An 18,864-nucleotide genomic window follows, 5' to 3' on the forward strand; every position below is an offset into this window, starting at 1 on the left:
AGCCACCACAGAAGAGAAATTCTGGCTCTGGGAGATAAACTTATCTTCCGGTGAATGTGCAGGTGAGACCCGGACCATTTGCTCAGCAAATCCCACTGAAACACCCGGGCATGAAACCTGCCAAACAGAATGGATTCGTACGCAGCAACCATTTACCCCAGAACACGAGTATAGTGATGGATGGACACACTCTTCGGCCGCAGAAGTTCCCTGACCATCGACTGCAGTTCTAGAGCTTTTTCTTCTGGAAGAAATACTCTTCGTAACTCCGTGTCCAGAATCATGCCCAGAAAAGACAGCCGAGTGGCCGGAATCAACTGAGATTTCTGCAAATTTAGCACCCAACCGTGCTGTCGCAGCACCGACAGTACCAAATTCACACTCCTCAGCAACCGTTCCTTGGACCTCGCCTTTATCAGGAGATCGTCCAAGTACGGGATAATTGTAACCCCTTGCCTGCGAAGGAGAACCATCATTTCTGCCATGACCTTGGTGAAAATCCTCGGGGCCGTGGAAAGCCCAAACGGCAACGTCTGAAATTGGTAATGAGAATCCTGTACCGCAAACCTTAGGAAAGCTTGATGCGGAGGATATATCGGGACGTGTAAGTAGGCATCCTTTATGTCAACTGACGCCATAAAGTCCCCCCCTTCTAAGCTGGCAATCACCGTTCGAAGAGATTCCATCTTGAACTTGAAAACTTTCAAAGTATGGATTGAGGGACTTTAGGTTCAGAATCAGTCTGACCGAACCGTACGGTTTCGGCACCACAAAAAGGCTCGAGTAGAACCCCTCTCCCCGTTGAGATGGGGGAACGGGAACAATGACCCTCTGATGACACAACTTTTGCATTGCTGCCAGCACCACCTCCCTGTCCGGAAGAGACACTGGCAGGGCCGACATGAAAAACCGGCGAGGGGGCGTCTCCTGAAACTCCAGCCTGTAACCCTGAGATACAATCTCTAGAACCCACGGATCCAGGTCCGATTGAACCCAGACCCGACTGAAGAACTGTAGACGGCCCCCCACCGGTTCGGACTCCCCCAGGGAAGCCCCAGCGTCATGAGGTGGACTTGGTAGCGGCAGGGGCGGAGTCCTGGTCCTGGGCGCCTGACACTGCAGGCGACTGCTTTCCCCTTCCTCTACCCTTTGAAGCGAGAGGACGAACCTTTTCCTTGCCTGTATTTATTCGGACGAAAGGACTGCATCTGCTGATGTGGTGGCTTTTTGTGTTGTGTGGGAACATAGGGAAGAAAAGACGACTTACCCGCAGTCGCAGTAGAAACCAGGTCAGCCATGCCGTCCCCAAACAGGACATTACCTTTGAAGGGTAACGCTTCCATAGCTCTCTTGGAATCGGAATCAGCATTCCATTGATGGATCCACAGCGCCCTCCTGGCCGAAATCGACATGGCATTTGCTCTTGAGCCCAAGAGACCAACATCCCTCGCCGCATCCTTCAGGTAATCCGCAGCGTCCTTGATATAACCAAGAGTCAAAAGAACAGTATCTTTATCAAGGGTATCCATATCAGCAGCTAAATTCTCAGCCCATTTAGCAATAGCACTACTCACCCATACAGACGCCACAGCAGGTCTGAGCAATGCACCCGTATTAGTGAAAATGGACTACAGAGACGTCTCCAGCTTGCGATCCACCGGATCCTTGAGAACTGCCGTGTCAGGAGACGGAAGCGCCACCTTCTTAGACAAACGAGATAAAGCTTTATCAACGTTAGGAGACGCCTCCCATTTTCCCCTATCAATAGAGGGGAAAGGATACGCCATGTAAATCCTCTTGGGAATCTGCCACCTCTTGTCCGGTGACTCCCAAGCCTTTTCACAAAGAGTATTCATCTCATGAGAGGGCGGAAACTGGCAAATCCTTGTTTCCTGTACGGCAGGTTCCTCAGAAATGCGTAACACATCCTTTATAGCCACAATCATGTACTGAATACTCTTAACTAATCTTGGATGTAAAGGAGCCTCAGTGAAGTTGACATCGGACTCAGAATCCGTGTCGGTATCAGTATCTACCACTTGAGTAAACGGCCGCTTTATCGACCCCGAAGGGGTCTGTACCTGCGACAAAGCATCCTTCATGGATTTTTTCCACACCTGTGTCTGTGACTCAGATTTATCCAATCTCTTTGATAAAGAAGCCACATTAGAATTGTATTCAACAGTGCAAGTAAATCAGGTGTCGGCTGCGCCGACAGAGCCAACTCCAGACACGCATCTGTCCCCCAATAACCTCCTCCGGTGAATAACATTCAGCCTCAGACATGTCGACACAGAGTATCGACCCACCGACACACACACACAATGCCTCAGGCCCACAAAGAAGCCTGGATAGAGAAACACAGAGGGAGTATGCAAGCTCACACCCCAGCGCCCATATATCCCCCCAACAAATATATGTACCAGCGCTGCCTCAATAACACCAAATCTGCACCAGCTACTGTGGCCCCCCCCCCCCCCCCCGATAAGCTCCCCGTTACTTTAGTGGAGCTTGTGGAGGTCCCAGACCAGCGTCTCCTGCATGCCGCGTGTGAGGAGAAAATGGCGCCTGTGAGCCGCGCGGCTAAGCTCCTCCCCCTCCCGGCGCTTCAGCCCGCCAAGTTCAAAATCCTGAAAATGCCGGCGGGGGTCCTGAAAACGGTGCCGAGGCACCGAAAAAGCATCTGCCGGTCCTACAACCTCAGTAACATGCTGCCCAGCCCCCCCCCCCCCCCAGCGCCCTGCACCCTGTGAGTGCTGGAGGTAGTGTGTGTGTGGGAGCATGGAGCGCAGCGTTACCGCTGCGCTGTACCTGGTTACTGAAGTCTTCTGCCGTCCTGAAGTCTTCTGTTCTTCTCATACTCACCCGACTTCTTTCTTCTGGCTTCTGTGAGGGGGGTGACGGCGTGGCTCCGGGAACAAGCAGCTAGGCGCACCAAGTGATCGAACCCTCTGGAGCTAATGGTGTCCAGTAACCGAGAAGCAGAGCCCTTAAACTAAGAAGAAGTAGGTCTGCTTCTCTCCCCTCACCCCCACGATGCAGGGAGCCTGTAGCCAGCAGGTCTCCCTGAAAATAAAAAACCTACCAAAAGTCTTTTCCAGAGAAACTCAGGAGAGCTCCCCTAGTGAGTGTCCAGTAAGTCCTGGGCACAAAGTCTAACTGAGGTCTGGAGGAGGGGCATAGAGGGAGGAGCCAGTTCACACCCAGTTTAAGTCTTTTCAGTGTGCCCAAGCTCCTGCGGATCCCATCTATACCCCATGGTCCTTTTGGAGTCCCCAGCATCCTCTAGGACGTAAGAGAAATAAAGGCCGCTTTATTTTTACACTGCAATTTCAGTTTGAACACCCCACCCAAATCTAACTCTCTCTGCACATGTTATATCTGCCCCCCCCCCCCCCCCCCCCCCCCCCCTGCAGTGCACATGGTTTGCCCATTAGCTAACAAATTTGCTGCTGCAATCAGATATGAATTACGCCCATATACACATCACACAGGGCAGAATGACCACCACTGCATGGCTGCACACTACCATTCCACTACATCTTCCTAGCATGTCTCACTGCAGGGATGTAGTTCAGGAGACTGCCGGTCACAATACCTCCCCCTACATCCCGCCCCCTCACAATCTGACAGTCGGCATGCTGACCAATGGGGACTATTCCCACTCATGGGTGTCCACGACACCCATAGAGTGGGAACAACCTGTGGTGACCGCAGGTCGCCACCAAGCCCGCAGCGTGGAGAGCGCAGCAAGCCCACAAGGGGATTTTTGCGCTCACCACCCCACTGACGCCGATCACGCATACCCAACCCGTCACTGCATGGCCGCACTATTCCTGTTGCTACATCTTCCCAGCATGTATCACTGTACGGCTGCACACTACCATCTGCCCAGCATGTGTCACTGTATGGCTGCACACTACCATCTGCCCAGCATGTGTCACTGTACGGCTGCACACTACCATATGCCTAGCACGTGTCACTGTACGGCTGCACACTACCATCTGCCCAGCACGTGTCACTGTACGGTTGCCTACTGCTATCCCTGCTACATCTGCGCAGCGTGTCACTGCACAGCTGCACACTACTATTCCTGCTATATCTGCCTACAGCTGCACACTACTATCCCTGCTACATCTGCTCAGCAAGTCACTACACGGCTGCACACTACTATTCCTGATACTACATCTACCCAGCGTGTGTCACTACATGGCTGCCCACTACTACTATCCCTGCTACATCTCCCCACAGAAGCACACTACTATCCCTGCTACATCTGCACAGCATGTGCCACTGCATGGCTGCCCACTACTACTATCCCTGCTACATCTGCCCAGCATGTGTCATTGCACGGATGCCCACTACTACTATCTCTGCTGCATCTGCCCACTACTACTAACCCTGCTACATCTGCCCACAGAAGCACACTACTATCCCTGCTACATCTGCCCACAGACGCACACTACTATCCCTGCTACATCTGCCCAGCATGTGTCACTGCACGGCTGCCCACTACATCTGCCCAGCATGTTTCACTGCACGGATGCCCACTACCACCATCCCTGCTACATCTGCATAGCATGTGTCACTGCATGGCTGCCCACTGCTATTCCTGCTACATCTGCCCACTACTACTATCCCTGCTATATCGGCCCACAGAAGCACACTACTATCCGTGCTACATCTGCCCAGCATGTGTCACTACATGGCTGCCCACTACTACTATCCCTGCTACATCTGCCCAGCGTGCGTCACTGCACGGATGCCAACTAGTACTATCTCTGCTACATCAACTGCACAGCATGGCTTTCCACTGCTATCCCTGCTACATCTGCCCACTACTACTACTATCCCTACTACATCTGGCCACTACTACTATCCCTGCTACATCTGCCAAGCAGGTGTCACTGCAAGACTGTCCACTTCTACTGTCCCTACATATGCAAAGCATGTGTCACTGCACGGCTGCCCACTACTACATCTGCCCAGCATGTGTCACTGCACGGATGCCCACTACTACTATCCCTGCTACATCTGCCCTGCGTGTGTCACTACACGGATGCACACTACTATCCATGCTGCTTTATCTGCCTAGAATTTGACACTGCATGGCTGCCCACTACTACTATCCCTGCTAAATCTGCCCAGCATGTTTCACTGCATGGCTGCCCACTGTTATCCCTGCTACATCTGCCCACTACTACTATCCCTGCTACATCTGCCCACAGAAGCACACAACTATCCCTGCTACATCTGCTCATAGAAGCACACAAATATCCCTGCTACATCTGCCCACAGAAGCACACTACTATCCCTGCTACATCTGCCCAGCATGTTTCACTGCACGGATGCCTACTACTACTATCCCTGCTACATCTGCCCAGCATGTTTCACTGCATCGATGTCAACTACTACTATCCCTGCTACATCTGTCCAGCATGTGTCACTGCATGGCTGCCCACTACTACTATCCCTGCTACATCTGCCCAGCGTGTGTCACTGCACGGATGCCAACTAGTACTATCTCTGCTACATCGACTGCACAGCATGTGTCACTGCATGGCTGCCCACTGCTATCCCTGCTACATCTGCCCACTACTACTATCCCTGCTACATCGGTCCACTACTACTATCCCTGCTACATCTGCCCACAGAAGCACACTACTATCCCTGCTACATCTGCCCACAGAAGCACACTACTATCCCTGCTACATCTGCCCAGCAGGTGTCACTGCACGACTGTCCACTTCTACTATCCCTACATATGTAAAGCCTGTGTCACTGCACGGCTGCCCACCACTACTATCCCTACTACATCTGCCCAGCGTGTGTCACTGCAAGGATGCCCACTACTATCCCTGCTGCTTTATCTGCCCAGAGTTTGATACTGCATGGCTGCTTACTACTACTATCTCTGCTACATCTGCCCAGCGTGTTTCACTGCACGGATGCCAACTACTACTATCTCTGCTACATCGACTGCACAGCATGTGTCACTGCATGGCTGCCCACTGCTATCCCTGCTACATCTGCCCACTACTACTATCCCTGCTACATCTGCCCAGCGTGTGTCACTGCAAGGATGCCCACTACTATCCCTGCTGCTTTATCTGCCCAGAGTTTGATACTGCATGGCTGCTTACTACTACTATCTCTGCTACATCTGCCCAGCGTGTTTCACTGCACGGATGCCAACTACTACTATCTTTGCTACATCGACTGCACAGCATGTGTCACTGCATGGCTGCCCACTGCTATCCCTGCTACATCTGCCCACTACTACTATCCCTGCTACATCTGCCCAGCGTGTGTCACTGCAAGGATGCCCACTACTATCCCTGCTGCTTTATCTGCCCAGAGTTTGATACTGCATGGCTGCTTACTACTACTATCTCTGCTACATCTGCCCAGCGTGTTTCACTGCACGGATGCCAACTACTACTATCTCTGCTACATCGACTGCACAGCATGTGTCACTGCATGGCTGCCCACTGCTATCCCTGCTACATCTGCCCACTACTACTATCCCTGCTACATCTGCCCAGCGTGTGTCACTGCAAGGATGCCCACTACTATCCCTGCTGCTTTATCTGCCCAGAGTTTGATACTGCATGGCTGCTTACTACTACTATCTCTGCTACATCTGCCCAGCGTGTTTCACTGCACGGATGCCAACTACTACTATCTTTGCTACATCGACTGCACAGCATGTGTCACTGCATGGCTGCCCACTGCTATCCCTGCTACATCTGCCCACTACTACTATCCCTGCTACATCTGCCCAGCGTGTGTCACTGCAAGGATGCCCACTACTATCCCTGCTGCTTTATCTGCCCAGAGTTTGATACTGCATGGCTGCTTACTACTACTATCTCTGCTACATCTGCCCAGCGTGTTTCACTGCACGGATGCCAACTACTACTATCTCTGCTACATCGACTGCACAGCATGTGTCACTGCATGGCTGCCCACTGCTATCCCTGCTACATCTGCCCACTACTACTATCCCTGCTACATCTGCCCAGCGTGTGTCACTGCAAGGATGCCCACTACTATCCCTGCTGCTTTATCTGCCCAGAGTTTGATACTGCATGGCTGCTTACTACTACTATCTCTGCTACATCTGCCCAGCGTGTTTCACTGCACGGATGCCAACTACTACTATCTTTGCTACATCGACTGCACAGCATGTGTCACTGCATGGCTGCCCACTGCTATCCCTGCTACATCTGCCCACTACTACTATCCCTGCTACATCTGCCCAGCAGGTGTCACTGCACGACTGTCCACTTCTACTATCTCTACAACATCCGCCCAGCGTGTGTCAATGCACGGATGCCCACTACCATCCCTGATGCTTTATCTGCCCAGAATTTGACGCTGCATGGCTGCCCACTACTATAGCCGCGCAGCAAGCGTTACCAAGTACCTGATCGTCCTCATAGATTATATTGGCAGGGATTTCCTTACGGATGATTTTCCCAAATATGGTATCGCCCCCCGGCCTGGCTGTCTGGGCTTTGCTGATCTCATCAGCCATAACTGCAGACTCAGTGTAATTGCTGGCACTGGCACATGACTGGGCAAGCCGAGGATACTATATAGAGTGACAGCATGACGTAATAGTCCGGCGACAATCCGGCGCATGTCAATTTTTAACGTGCTCTCCTGTCGGCCATCTTGGATTTGGGCACAGTCACAAACGCTACAGCACTACTGAGCACTTCAGTCACGGTTGTGTCTATGTTACCTTCGTGATAAGGACTAGACGCTACCCTTCAGTCACTAGTTGGAGCACTGCGTTGGTAGAGGTGTAGTAGGTGTATAGTCACGTGTTTTGACTAATTTAAATAAGAAACTTTGGGTCATTGTGGGCGTTGCTGTAATGATGTGCTGTGATTGGCTGAACAGTACTGGAACCGCTGCTGCTGTGGGTAGTGTGCCTGAGCCCCGGGGGAGGAGGGTTTGTGAGGCATGGACAAGTCGAAGGTGAGTGTGCGGCGGCCGCACCGCAGCAGACCTTAGTGTGACAGTGACAGAGACATCTGTGTGAGCGGGCTGCCAGGTGACCGCTCTGTGTCATTCGCAACAGCCCATGTCTGCTACACTAATGTAATGACTTGTTACAAAGCTCTCTGTAGTTCCTAGTTACTGTGTGCTCTTACTGCACTTCGCGTTCGATATAAGTATACCCAATTACCATGTGACCCAATGGTGGTGAAGCCCCACAGCAAGCTCCTCAGTTCATGGACCAATATCCAATTGAAATAGCAGTGACCCAGGTAAAGTGTTGCCAGACACAGCCATGTTCTATTCAGAGACTCGTACAAGCTGTTTTATTGCTCGATAATGTGTCACCTTGCTTACTGCTATACTATTTATTTATTTATTAACAGTTTCTAATATAGCACAGCAAATTCCATTGTGTTTTACAATTGCAAACAACACTGATAAAACAATACTGGGTAACAGTGGCAGAACTAGCGAGCAGTGGGCCCATGTGCGACAAAATGGCTTGCCCCCCCATCCCATCCAAGTCCACCCCCTCACCCCTGGAGAGGATCTGGTGAGGGGGACCTGCTCAGGGAAGTGGATACCTAGCAACAGTGCCGTAACTAGACATTTTAGCACTGTGTGCAAGAAACGGCATCGGAGCCCCACCCCTGCATGCAAAACAGGGGCAGTGCGCGCCGTAGGCGCGTGCAAAAATACATAGTGGCGTGGCTTCGTGGGGAAGGGGTGTGGCCACAAAATAATACCAATTCATAAAACGGTGCACAATAGTCTCCATTATTCAAAATACGCCGCACAGTAGCACCACTACACCAGGTAAAGACCCTTTTACACATTACAGCGGACAGATTCCTCTTTTTACACATTACAGCAGACAGCGTCGCCCTTTTTTACACATAACGGCAGTCAGCGTCCCCCTTTTTTACACATTACGGCAGACCGCGTCCCCTTTTTTACACATTACGGCAGACAGCGTCCCCCTTTTTACACATTACGGCAGACAGCGTCCCCCTTTTTTACACATAACGGCAGACAGCGTCCCCCTTTTTACACATAGCAGCAGACAGCGTGCCCTTTTTACACATAGCGGCAGACAGCGTGCCCTTTTTACACATAGCGGCAGACAGCGTGCCCTTGTTACACATAGCGGCAGACAGCGCGCCCTTGTTACACATAGCGGCAGACAGCGCGCCCTTGTTACACATAGCGGCAGACAGCGCGCCCTTGTTACACATAGCGGCAGACAGCGCGCCCTTGTTACACATAACGGCAGACAGCGCGCCCTTGTTACACATAACGGCAGACAGCGCGCCCTTGTTACACATAACGGCAGACAGCGCGCCCTTGTTACACATAACGGCAGACAGCGCGCCCTTGTTACACATAACGGCAGACAGCGCGCCCTTGTTACACATAACGGCAGACAGCGCGCCCTTGTTACACATAACGGCAGACAGCGCGCCCTTGTTACACATAACGGCAGACAGCGCGCCCTTGTTACACATAACGGCAGACAGCGCGCCCTTGTTACACATAACGGCAGACAGCGCGCCCTTGTTACACATAACGGCAGACAGCGCGCCCTTGTTACACATAACGGCAGACAGCGCGCCCTTGTTACACATAACGGCAGACAGCGCGCCCTTGTTACACATAACGGCAGACAGCGCGCCCTTGTTACACATAACGGCAGACAGCGCGCCCTTGTTACACATAACGGCAGACAGCGCGCCCTTGTTACACATTACGGCAGACAGCATCCCCCTTTTCTCTGACGTCCTAAGTGGATGCTGGGACTCCGTAAGGACCATGGGGAATAGCGGCTCCGCAGGATACTGGGCACAACTAAAGAAAGCTTTAGGACTACCTGGTGTGCACTGGCTCCTCCCACCATGACCCTCCTCCAGACCTCAGTTAGAATCTTGTGCCCGGCTGAGCTGGATGCACACTAGGGGCTCTCCTGAGCTCCTAGAAAAGAAAGTATATTTTAGGTTTTTTATTTTCAGTGAGATCTGCTGGCAACAGACTCACTGCTACGAGGGACTAAGCGGAGAAGAAGCGAACCTACCTGACTGGAGATAGTTTGGGCTTCTTAGGCTACTGGACACCATTAGCTCCAGAGGGATCGAACACAGGACCCCACCTCGATCGTTCGGTCCCGGAGCCGCGCCGCCGTCCCCCTTACAGAGCCAGAAGCATGAAGATGGTCCTGGAAATCGGCGGCAGAAGACTTCGGTCTTCAACAAGGTAGCGCACAGCACTGCAGCTGTGCGCCATTGCTCCTCATGCACACCTCACACTCCGGTCACTGATGTGTGCAGGGCGCTGGGGGGGCGCCCTGAGCAGCAATATGAATACCTTGGCTGGCAAAAAAATCACAATATATAGTCCCAGAGGCTATATATGTGATAAATACCCCTGCCAGAATCCATAAAAAAAGCGGGAGAAAAGTCTGCCGAAAAAGGGGCGGGGCTATCTCCCTCAGCACACTGGCGCCATTTTTTCTTCACCGTGCAGCTGGAAGACAGCTCCCCAGGCTCTCCCCTGTAGTTTTCAGGCTCAAAGGGTTAAAAAGAGAGGGGGGGGGGGCACCAAATTTAGGCGCAATATTGTGTATACAAGCAGCTATTGGGGGAAAAATCACTCAGTTATAGTGTTAATCCCTGCATTATATAGCACTCTGGTGTGTGCTGGCATACTCTCTCTCTCCCCAAAGGACTTTGTGGGGTCCTGTCCTCAGTCAGAGCATTCCCTGTGTGTGTGCGGTGTGTCGGTACGGCTGTGTCGACATGTTTGAGGAGGATACTTGGAGGCGGAGCAGATGCCGATAAATGTGATGTCGCCCCCTGTGGGGCCGACACCAGAGTGGATGGATAAGTGGAAGGTATTAACCGACAGTGTCAACTCCTTATGTAAAAGGCTGGATGACGTAACAGCTATGGGACAGCCGGCTTCTCAGCCCGCGCCTGCCCAGGCGTCTCAAAGGCCACCAGGGGCTCAAAAACGCCCGCTACCTCAGATGGCAGATACAGATGTCGACACGGAGTCTGACTCCAGTGTCGACGAGGTTGAGACATATACACAATCCACTAGGAACATCCGTTGCATGATCTCGGCAATGAAAAATGTGTTACACATTTCTGACATTAACCCATAGTACCACAAAAAAGGGGTTTTATGTTTGGGGAGAAAAAGCAGCCAGTGTTTTGTTCCCCCATCAGATGAGTGAATGAAGCGTGGGTTCCCCCGATAAGAAACTGGTAATTTCTAAAAAGTTACTGATGGCGTACCCTTTCCCGCCAGAGGATAGGTCACGTGGGGAGATATTCCCTAGGGTGGATAAGGCGCTCGCACGTTTGTCAAAAAAGGTGGCACTGCCGTCTTAGGTTACGGCCACTTTGAAGGAGCCTGCTGATAAAAAGCAGGAGGCTATCCTGAAGTCTGTATATACACACTCAGGTACTATACTGAGACCTGCAATTGCCTCAACATGGATAGTGCTGCTGCAGCGTGGTCTGATACCCTGTCAGATAATATTGATACCCTAGACAGGGATACTATTTTGCTAACCATAGAGCATATTAAAGACGTCGTCTTATATATGAGGGATGCACAGAGGGATATTTGCCGGCTGGCATCCAAAATTAATGCAATGTCCATTCTGCCAGGAGGGTATTAGGGACCCGGCAGTGGACAGGTGATGCTGACTTCAAAAGGCACATGGAGATTCTGCCTCATGAGGGTGAGGAATTGTTTGGGGATGGTCTCTGGGACCTCGTATCCACAGCAACAGCTGGGAAGAAAAATTTTTACCTCAGGTTTCCTCACAGCCTAAGAAAGCACCGTATTATCAGGTACAGTCCTTTCGGCTTCAGAAAAGCGAGCGGGTCAAAGGCGCTTCCTTTCTGCACAGAGACAAGGGAAAAAGCTGCACCAGACAGCCAGTTCCCAGGATCAAAAATCGTCCCCCGCTTCATCTGAGTCCACCGCATGACGCTGGGGCTCCACAGGTGGAGCCAGGTGCGGTGGGGGCGCGTCTCGGGAACTTCAGCGAACAGTGGGCTCGCTCAAAGGTGGATCCCTGGGTTCTGCAAGTAGTATCACAGGGATACAAGCTGGAGTTCGAGGCGACTCCCCCTCGCCGTTACCTCAAATCAGCCGTGCCTGCTGCCCTCGGAGAAAGGGGAGGTAGTACTGGCGGCAATTCACAAGCTGTACTTCCAGCAGGTGATAATCAAGGTACCCCTCCTTCAACAAGGCCGGGGTTACTATTCCACAATGTTTGTGGTACCGAAACCAGACGGTTCGGTGAGACCCATTCTAAAATTGAAATCTTTGAACACTTATATACGAAGGTTCAAGTTCAAAATGGAATCGCTCAGGGCGGTTATTGCAAGCCTGGACGAAGGGGATTACATGGTATCACTGGACATCAAGGATGCTTACCTGCATGTCCCCATTTACCCTCCTCACCAGGAGTACCTCAAAATTGTGGTACAGGACTGTCATTACCAATTCCAGACGTTGCCGTTGGTCTGTCCCCGGCACCGAGGGTATTTACCAAGGTAATGGCCGAAATGATGATACTCCTTCGAAAAAAGGGAGTTATTTTTATCCCTTACTTGGACGATCTCCTTATAAAGGCGAGGTCCAGGGAGCAGTTGTTGGTCGGAGTAGCACTATCTCGGGAAGTGCTACAACAGCACGGCTGGATTCTGAATATTCCAAAGTCGCAGCTGGTTCCTACGACGCGTCTACTGTTCCTGGGTAGGGTTCTGGACACAGAACAGGAAAAAGTGTTTCTCCCGGAGGAGAAGGCCAAGGAGTGGTCATCTCTAGTCAGAGACCTCCTAAAACAAATACAGGTGTCGGTGCATCAATGCACGCGAGTCCTGGGAAAGATGGTAGCTTCTTACGAAGAAAATCCATTCGGCAGGTTCCATGCAAGGATCTTCCAGTGGGATCTGTTGGACAAGTGGTCCGGGTCGCATCTTCAGATGCATCGGCTGATAACCCTGTCTCCAAGGGCCAGGGTGTCGCTGTTGTGGTGGCTGCAGAGTGCTCATCTTCTAGAGGGCCGCAGATTCGGCATACAGGACTGGGTCCTGGTGACCACGGATGCCAGCCTTCGAGGCTGGGGGGGCAGTCACACAGGGAAGAAGCTTCCAAGGACTATGGTCGAGTCAGGAGACTTCCCTACACATAAATTTTCGGGAACTAAGGGCCATTTACAATGCCCTAAGTCAGGCTAGACCCCTGCTTCAAGACCAGCCGGTGCTGATCCAGTCAGACAACATCACGGCGGTCGGCCATGTAAACCAACAGGGCGGCACAAGAAGCAGGATGGCGATGGCAGAAGCCACAAGGATTTTCCGATGGGCGGAAAATCATGTGTTAGCACTGTCGGCAGTGTTCATTCCCGGAGTGGACAACTGGGAAACAGACTTTCTCAGCAGGCACGACCTCCACCCGGGAGAGTGGGGACTTCATCCAGAAGTTTTCCAAATGATTGTACACCATTGGGAAAGGCCACAGGTGGACATGTCGGCGTCCCGCCTCAACAAAAAGCTAAAACTATATTGCGCCGGGTCAAGGGACCCTCAGGCGATAGCTGTGGACGCTCTGGTAACACCGTGGGTGTACCAGTCAGTGTATGTGTTCCCTCCTCTGCCTCTCATCAGTGATCGCAAAAACGCGCTATAGCGCGTTTTTTACCCGTTTTTGAAGACATGGGACTCAAGTTTACAAAGTGGGCGGGTCCCCGGGGACGCGCTCCTCATTCCGCCAATCTGTAAGGGGGATTTGTTTAACTGACATGCAGGCCCCGTGCTGAATGATATAAAGAGGAGGTGGAGCCAGTTTCCCCTCCTCTTTGGCGCCAGGCTGCTTGCAGAGGAAGGGTGACTCGGTGTCCGTAAGTTTATAGTGCGGATGGGGGACGGGGGTTGCCACAGGGACTCTGAAAGGTGCTGGCAATTATGTGCAGGGATCGGAGTCCGTGATCTAGTGGGTAAAGCTGGGCAAAGTGCATGGGGCTTCCCGCGGTGCCGTCTGAGGCAGTGGCCGCGCTACCGCTCTTGCTTTGAGAGAACACATCAAAGGCAAGAGCGGTAGCGCGGCCACTGCCTCAGACGGCACCGCGGGAAGCCCCAGGCACTTTGCCCAGCTTTACCCACTAGATCACGGAGGACGCCGATCCCTGCACGTGTGGTGCGTTCCCTGTCTGTGTCCCTGTGTCTGGTACGGCCCGGGGGGGGAGGGAGGAGGAGGACGACGGTGATTACTGCAGTGTGCCTCAGTGCTCTTACCTGGTGCAGTGTGCCTCAGTGCTCTTACCTGGTGCAGTGTGCCTCAGTGCTCTTACCTGGTGCAGTGTGCCTCAGTGCTCTTACCTGGTGCAGTGTGCCTCAGTGCTCTTACCTGGTGCAGTGTGCCTCGGTGCTCTTACCTGGTGCAGTGTGCCTCGGTGCTCTTACCTGGTGCAGTGTGCCTCGGTGCTCTTACCTGGTGCAGTGTGCCTCGGTGCTCTTACCTGGTGCAGTGTGCCTCAGTGCTCTTACCTGGTGCAGTGTGCCTCAGTGCTCTTACCTGGTGCAGTGTGCCTCAGTGCTCTTACCTGGTGCAGTGTGCCTCAGTGCTCTTACCTGGTGCAGTGTGCCTCCGTGCGCTTACCTGGTGCAGTGTGTATAACATGCTCTACCGGGCGCATTGTGTATAACGTGCTTTACCGGGCGCATTGTGTATAACGTGCTTTACCGGGCGCATTGTGTATAACGTGCTTTACTGGGCGCATTGTGTATAACGCGCTCTACCGGGCGCATTGTGTATAACGCGCTCTACCGGGCGCATTGTGTATAACGCGCTCTACCGGGCGCATTGTGTATAACGTGCTCTGCCTGGCGCAGTGTGTATAACGCGCTCTGCCTGGCGCAGTGTGTATAACGCGCTCTGCCTGGCGCAGTGTGTATAACGCGCTCTGCCTGGCGCAGTGTGTATAACGCGCTCTAACTGGCGCAATGTGTATAACGTGCAATAACTGGAGAAATGTGTATAACGTGCTGTACCTGGTGCAATTTGTATAAGTCCTCTACCTGGTGCAAAGTGTATAACGTGCTGTACCTGGTGCAAAGAGTATAACGTGCTGTACCTGGTGCAAAGTGTATAACGTGCTGTACCTGGTGCAAAGTGTATAACGCGCTGTACCTGGTGCAAAGTGTATAACGCGCTGTACCTGGTGCAAAGTGTATAACGCGCTGTACCTGGTGCAAAGTGTATAACGCGCTGTACCTGGTGCAAAGTGTATAACGTGCAGTACCTGGTGCAAAGTGTAGAACGCGCTGTACCTGGTGCAAAGTGTATAACGCGCTGTACCTGGTGCAAAGTGTATAACGTGCTGTACCTGGTGCAAAGTGTATAACGTGCTGTACCTGGTGCAAAGTGTATAACGTGCTGTACCTGGTGCAAAGTGTATAACGTGCTGTACCTGGTACAAAGTGTATAACGTGCTGTACCTGGTGCATTGTGTATAACGTGCTGTACCTGGCGCAAAGTGTATAAAGTGCTCTGCCTGGCGCAGTGTGCATAGGAGGTTCTACCTGGTGCAATGTGTATAAACGGCACTACTGTGTGGTGTAATGTGAATTGGCACTATTATGTGGTCACGCCCCTTCCCCACGAAGCCACGCCCCTAAAATTTTGTGGCGCGCATTCCCTCTGCTTTGCGGTCTGGGAGGTGGGACACCAATTCACTTCCTGCCTAATGCTACACAGCCCAGCAGCATTGTCACCCCCATCACCCCAGCTTGCAACACTTTTGTAGTGTCCAAACAAGATTAAGTTTAAAAGAACCTTCATTCCGATGGGACCCAGAAAAAGACCGGTAGGACCCCAATTTTCAAAAGTGAGGGGTCCCTGGGACCCACTTTTTTTTGGGCTCAGCGCGATCACTGCTCATACTCAAGGTACTGAGAATAATAAGAAGGAGAGGAGTACGAACTGTACTCGTGGTTCCGGATTGGCCAAGAAGAGCTTGGTACCCAGAACTTCAAGAAATGATCTCAGAGGACCCATGGCCTCTGCCGCTCAGACAGGACCTGCTGCAGCAGGGGCCCTGTCTGTTCCAGGACTTACCGCGGCTGCGTTTGACGGCATGGCGGTTGAACACCGGATCCTAAAGGAAAAAGGCATTCCGGAGGAAGTCATTCCTACGCTGATTAAGGCTAGGAAAGATGTGATCGCAAAACATTATCACCGCATATGGCAAAAATATGTTGCTTGGTGTGAGGCCAGGAAGGCCCCAACGGAGGAATTTCAACTGGGTCGATTTCTGCACTTCCTACAGTCAGGAGTGACTATGGGCCTAAAATTGGGTTTCATTAAGGTCCAGATTTCTGCTCTGTACATTTTCTTCCAAAAAAGAACTGGCTTCACTGCCTGAAGTTCAGACTTTTGTTAAGGGAGTGCTGCATATTCAGCCCCCGTTTGTGCCTCCAGTGGCACCGTGGGATCTCAACGTGGTGTTGGATTTCCTGAAGTCGCATTGGGTTGAGCCACTTAAATCCGTGGAGCTAAAATACCTCACGTTGAAAGTGGTCATGCTGTTGGCCTTGGCGTCGGCCAGGCGTGTATCAGAATTGGCGGCTTTGTCATGCAAAAGCCCTTATCTGATTTTTTTATATGGATAGGGCGGCATTGAGGACTCGTTCCCAATTCCTTCCTAAGGTGGTATCAGTTTTTCATGTGAACCAACCTATTGTGGTGCCTGCGGCTACTTGGGACTTGGAGGATTCCAAGTTACTGGACGTAGTCAGGGCCCTGAAAATATATGTTTCCAGGACGGTTGGAGTCAGGAAAACTGACTCGCTATTTATCCTGTATGCACACAACAAGCTGGGTGCTCCTGCTTCTAAGCAGACTATTGCTCGCTGGATCTGTAGCACGATTCAACTTGCACATTCTGCGGCTGGACTGCCGCACCCTAAATCTGTAAAAGCCCATTCCACGAGGAAAGTGGGCTCTTCTTCGGCAGCTGCCCGAGGGGTCTCGGCTTTACAAATTTGCCGAGCTGTTACTTGGTCGGGTTCAAACACTTTTGCAAGAGTCTACAAGTTTGATACCCTGGCTGAGGAGGACCTAGAGTTTGCTCATTCGGTGCTGCAGAGTCATCCGCACTCTCCCGCCCGTTTGGGAGCTTTGGTATAATCCCCATGGTCCTTACGGAGTCCCAGCATCCACTTAGGACGTCAGAGAAAATAAGATTTTACTCACCGGTAAATCTATTTCTCGTAGTCCGTAGTGGATGCTGGGCGCCCATCCCAAGTGCGGATTGTCTGCAATACTTGTATATAGTTATTGCCTAACTAAAGGGTTATTGTTGAGCCATCTGTTGAGAGGCTCAGTTATATTTCATACTGTTAACTGGGTATAGTATCACGAGTTATACGGTGTGATTGGTGTGGCTGGTATGAGTCTTACCCGGGATTCAAAATCCTTCCTTATTGTGTCAGCTCTTCCGGGCACAGTATCCTAACTGAGGTCTGGAGGAGGGTCATGGTGGGAGGAGCCAGTGCACACCAGGTAGTCCCTAAAGCTTTCTTTAGTTGTGCCCAGTCTCCTGCGGAGCCGCTATTCCCCATGGTCCTTACGGAGTCCCAGCATCCACTACGCACTACGAGAAATAGATTTACCGGTGAGTAAAATCTTATTTTTACACATTACAGCAGGCAGATTCCCCCTTTTTACACATTGCGTCAGGCAGATTCCCTCTTTTTACACATTGCGTCAGGCAGATTCCCTCTTTTTACACATTGCGGCAGGCAGATTCCCCCTTTTTACACATTGCGGCAGGCAGATTCCCCCTTTTTACACATTGCGGCAGGCAGATTCCCCCTTTTTACACATTGCGGCAGGCAGTCCCCCTTTTTTGTAGAAAAGAAAGAAAGAATGAATTATACTTACCCTCTCCGCTGGCTCAGGCTCCTCGGTACAGCGTCAGACGATTCCCGGGCTGAAGAGAAGGAGGAGGAGGGAGGTGGAGGAGGGAGCCGCAGCAGCGCTGTGTTATTGGTGGAGGCGCTGCTGCTGCTGCCCCTCTGCTTCACTATAGGCTGTTCTCGGTAGACAGCCTATAGTGAAGCAGAGGGACAGCAGCAGCAGCGCCTCCACCAGTAACAAAGCGCTGCTGCAGCTCCCTCCTCCACCTCCCTTCTCCCCCGTGCCGCTGCGCTCCTCTCCTCTCCGGGCGGCTTTGTGCTGCGGGCAGCGGTTGCACGCAGCGGCATGTAATGAGTCAGTTTGACTCATTACATGCTTTGGGCCCCTGGATAGAGGCGGGCCCCAGTGCAACGCACTGGTTGCACTGGCGGTAGTTCCGCCTCTGCTGGGTAAGGTAGACATAGCGGTAGAAAGGCTCTGCTCGCAAGCTTACAATCTATAGGGAAGTAAGCACTAATACACAAGGATAGGTGTATAATGGTCCACCAGGTTGAAAGGTTCTTGGTGGACTGTGTGATATGGTCACCCAGCAATGGGAGTGATACAGGGGCAGATTTATTAAGCCTGGTGAAGTGATAAAGTGGAAGGTGATAATGCACCAGCCACATACCTCCCAACTGTCCCGATTTTCGCGGGACAGTCACGTTTTTTGGGGACTGTCCCACCCGCGGCCGCAGTGTCCCACGGTGTGGGGAGCAGTTGGGAGGCTCTGTCTCTCGCTGCCCTGCTTAGCAGAGCAGCGGTGAATGGATGCTGTGCGCATGCGCACAGCGTCTATTCACTGGACTCAGAAGGAGAGGGGGCATGCTAGCAGCTCACAGAGCGCTAGGCATGCCCCCTCAGTGACGAAAACAGGGG

The 18,864-nt window shown here is 52.1% G+C and overlaps 2 protein-coding genes across 8 annotated transcripts in view; one reads left to right on the forward strand and one right to left on the reverse strand.

Annotated features, from left to right (window-relative positions):
* HINT1 (histidine triad nucleotide binding protein 1) overlaps positions 1 to 7,595 on the reverse strand; it is a 64,400-nt gene extending 56,805 nt beyond the window's left edge. Inside the window, exon 1 of the mRNA XM_063964265.1 lies at positions 7,430 to 7,595. Within this exon, the coding sequence (XP_063820335.1) occupies positions 7,430 to 7,540 (111 nt within the window). The 5' untranslated portion in view covers positions 7,541 to 7,595. The remainder of the gene's footprint in view (positions 1 to 7,429) is intronic.
* Positions 1 to 18,864, forward strand: part of LYRM7 (LYR motif containing 7) — a 168,577-nt gene that overhangs the window by 40,603 nt on the left and 109,110 nt on the right. The window contains exon 1 of one of the 7 annotated variants that reach the window (XM_063964260.1): positions 7,863 to 7,989. The exons of 5 other annotated variants lie outside the window; for them this stretch is intronic. In XM_063964260.1, coding sequence (XP_063820330.1) covers positions 7,975 to 7,989 — 15 coding nt within the window. In that variant the 5' untranslated portion in view covers positions 7,863 to 7,974. One more of the 7 variants, XM_063964259.1, reaches the window with a different exon arrangement.

This window comes from Pseudophryne corroboree, chromosome 1 (assembly GCF_028390025.1).
Source record: "Pseudophryne corroboree isolate aPseCor3 chromosome 1, aPseCor3.hap2, whole genome shotgun sequence".
Lineage (NCBI taxonomy): Eukaryota > Metazoa > Chordata > Amphibia > Anura > Myobatrachidae > Pseudophryne > Pseudophryne corroboree.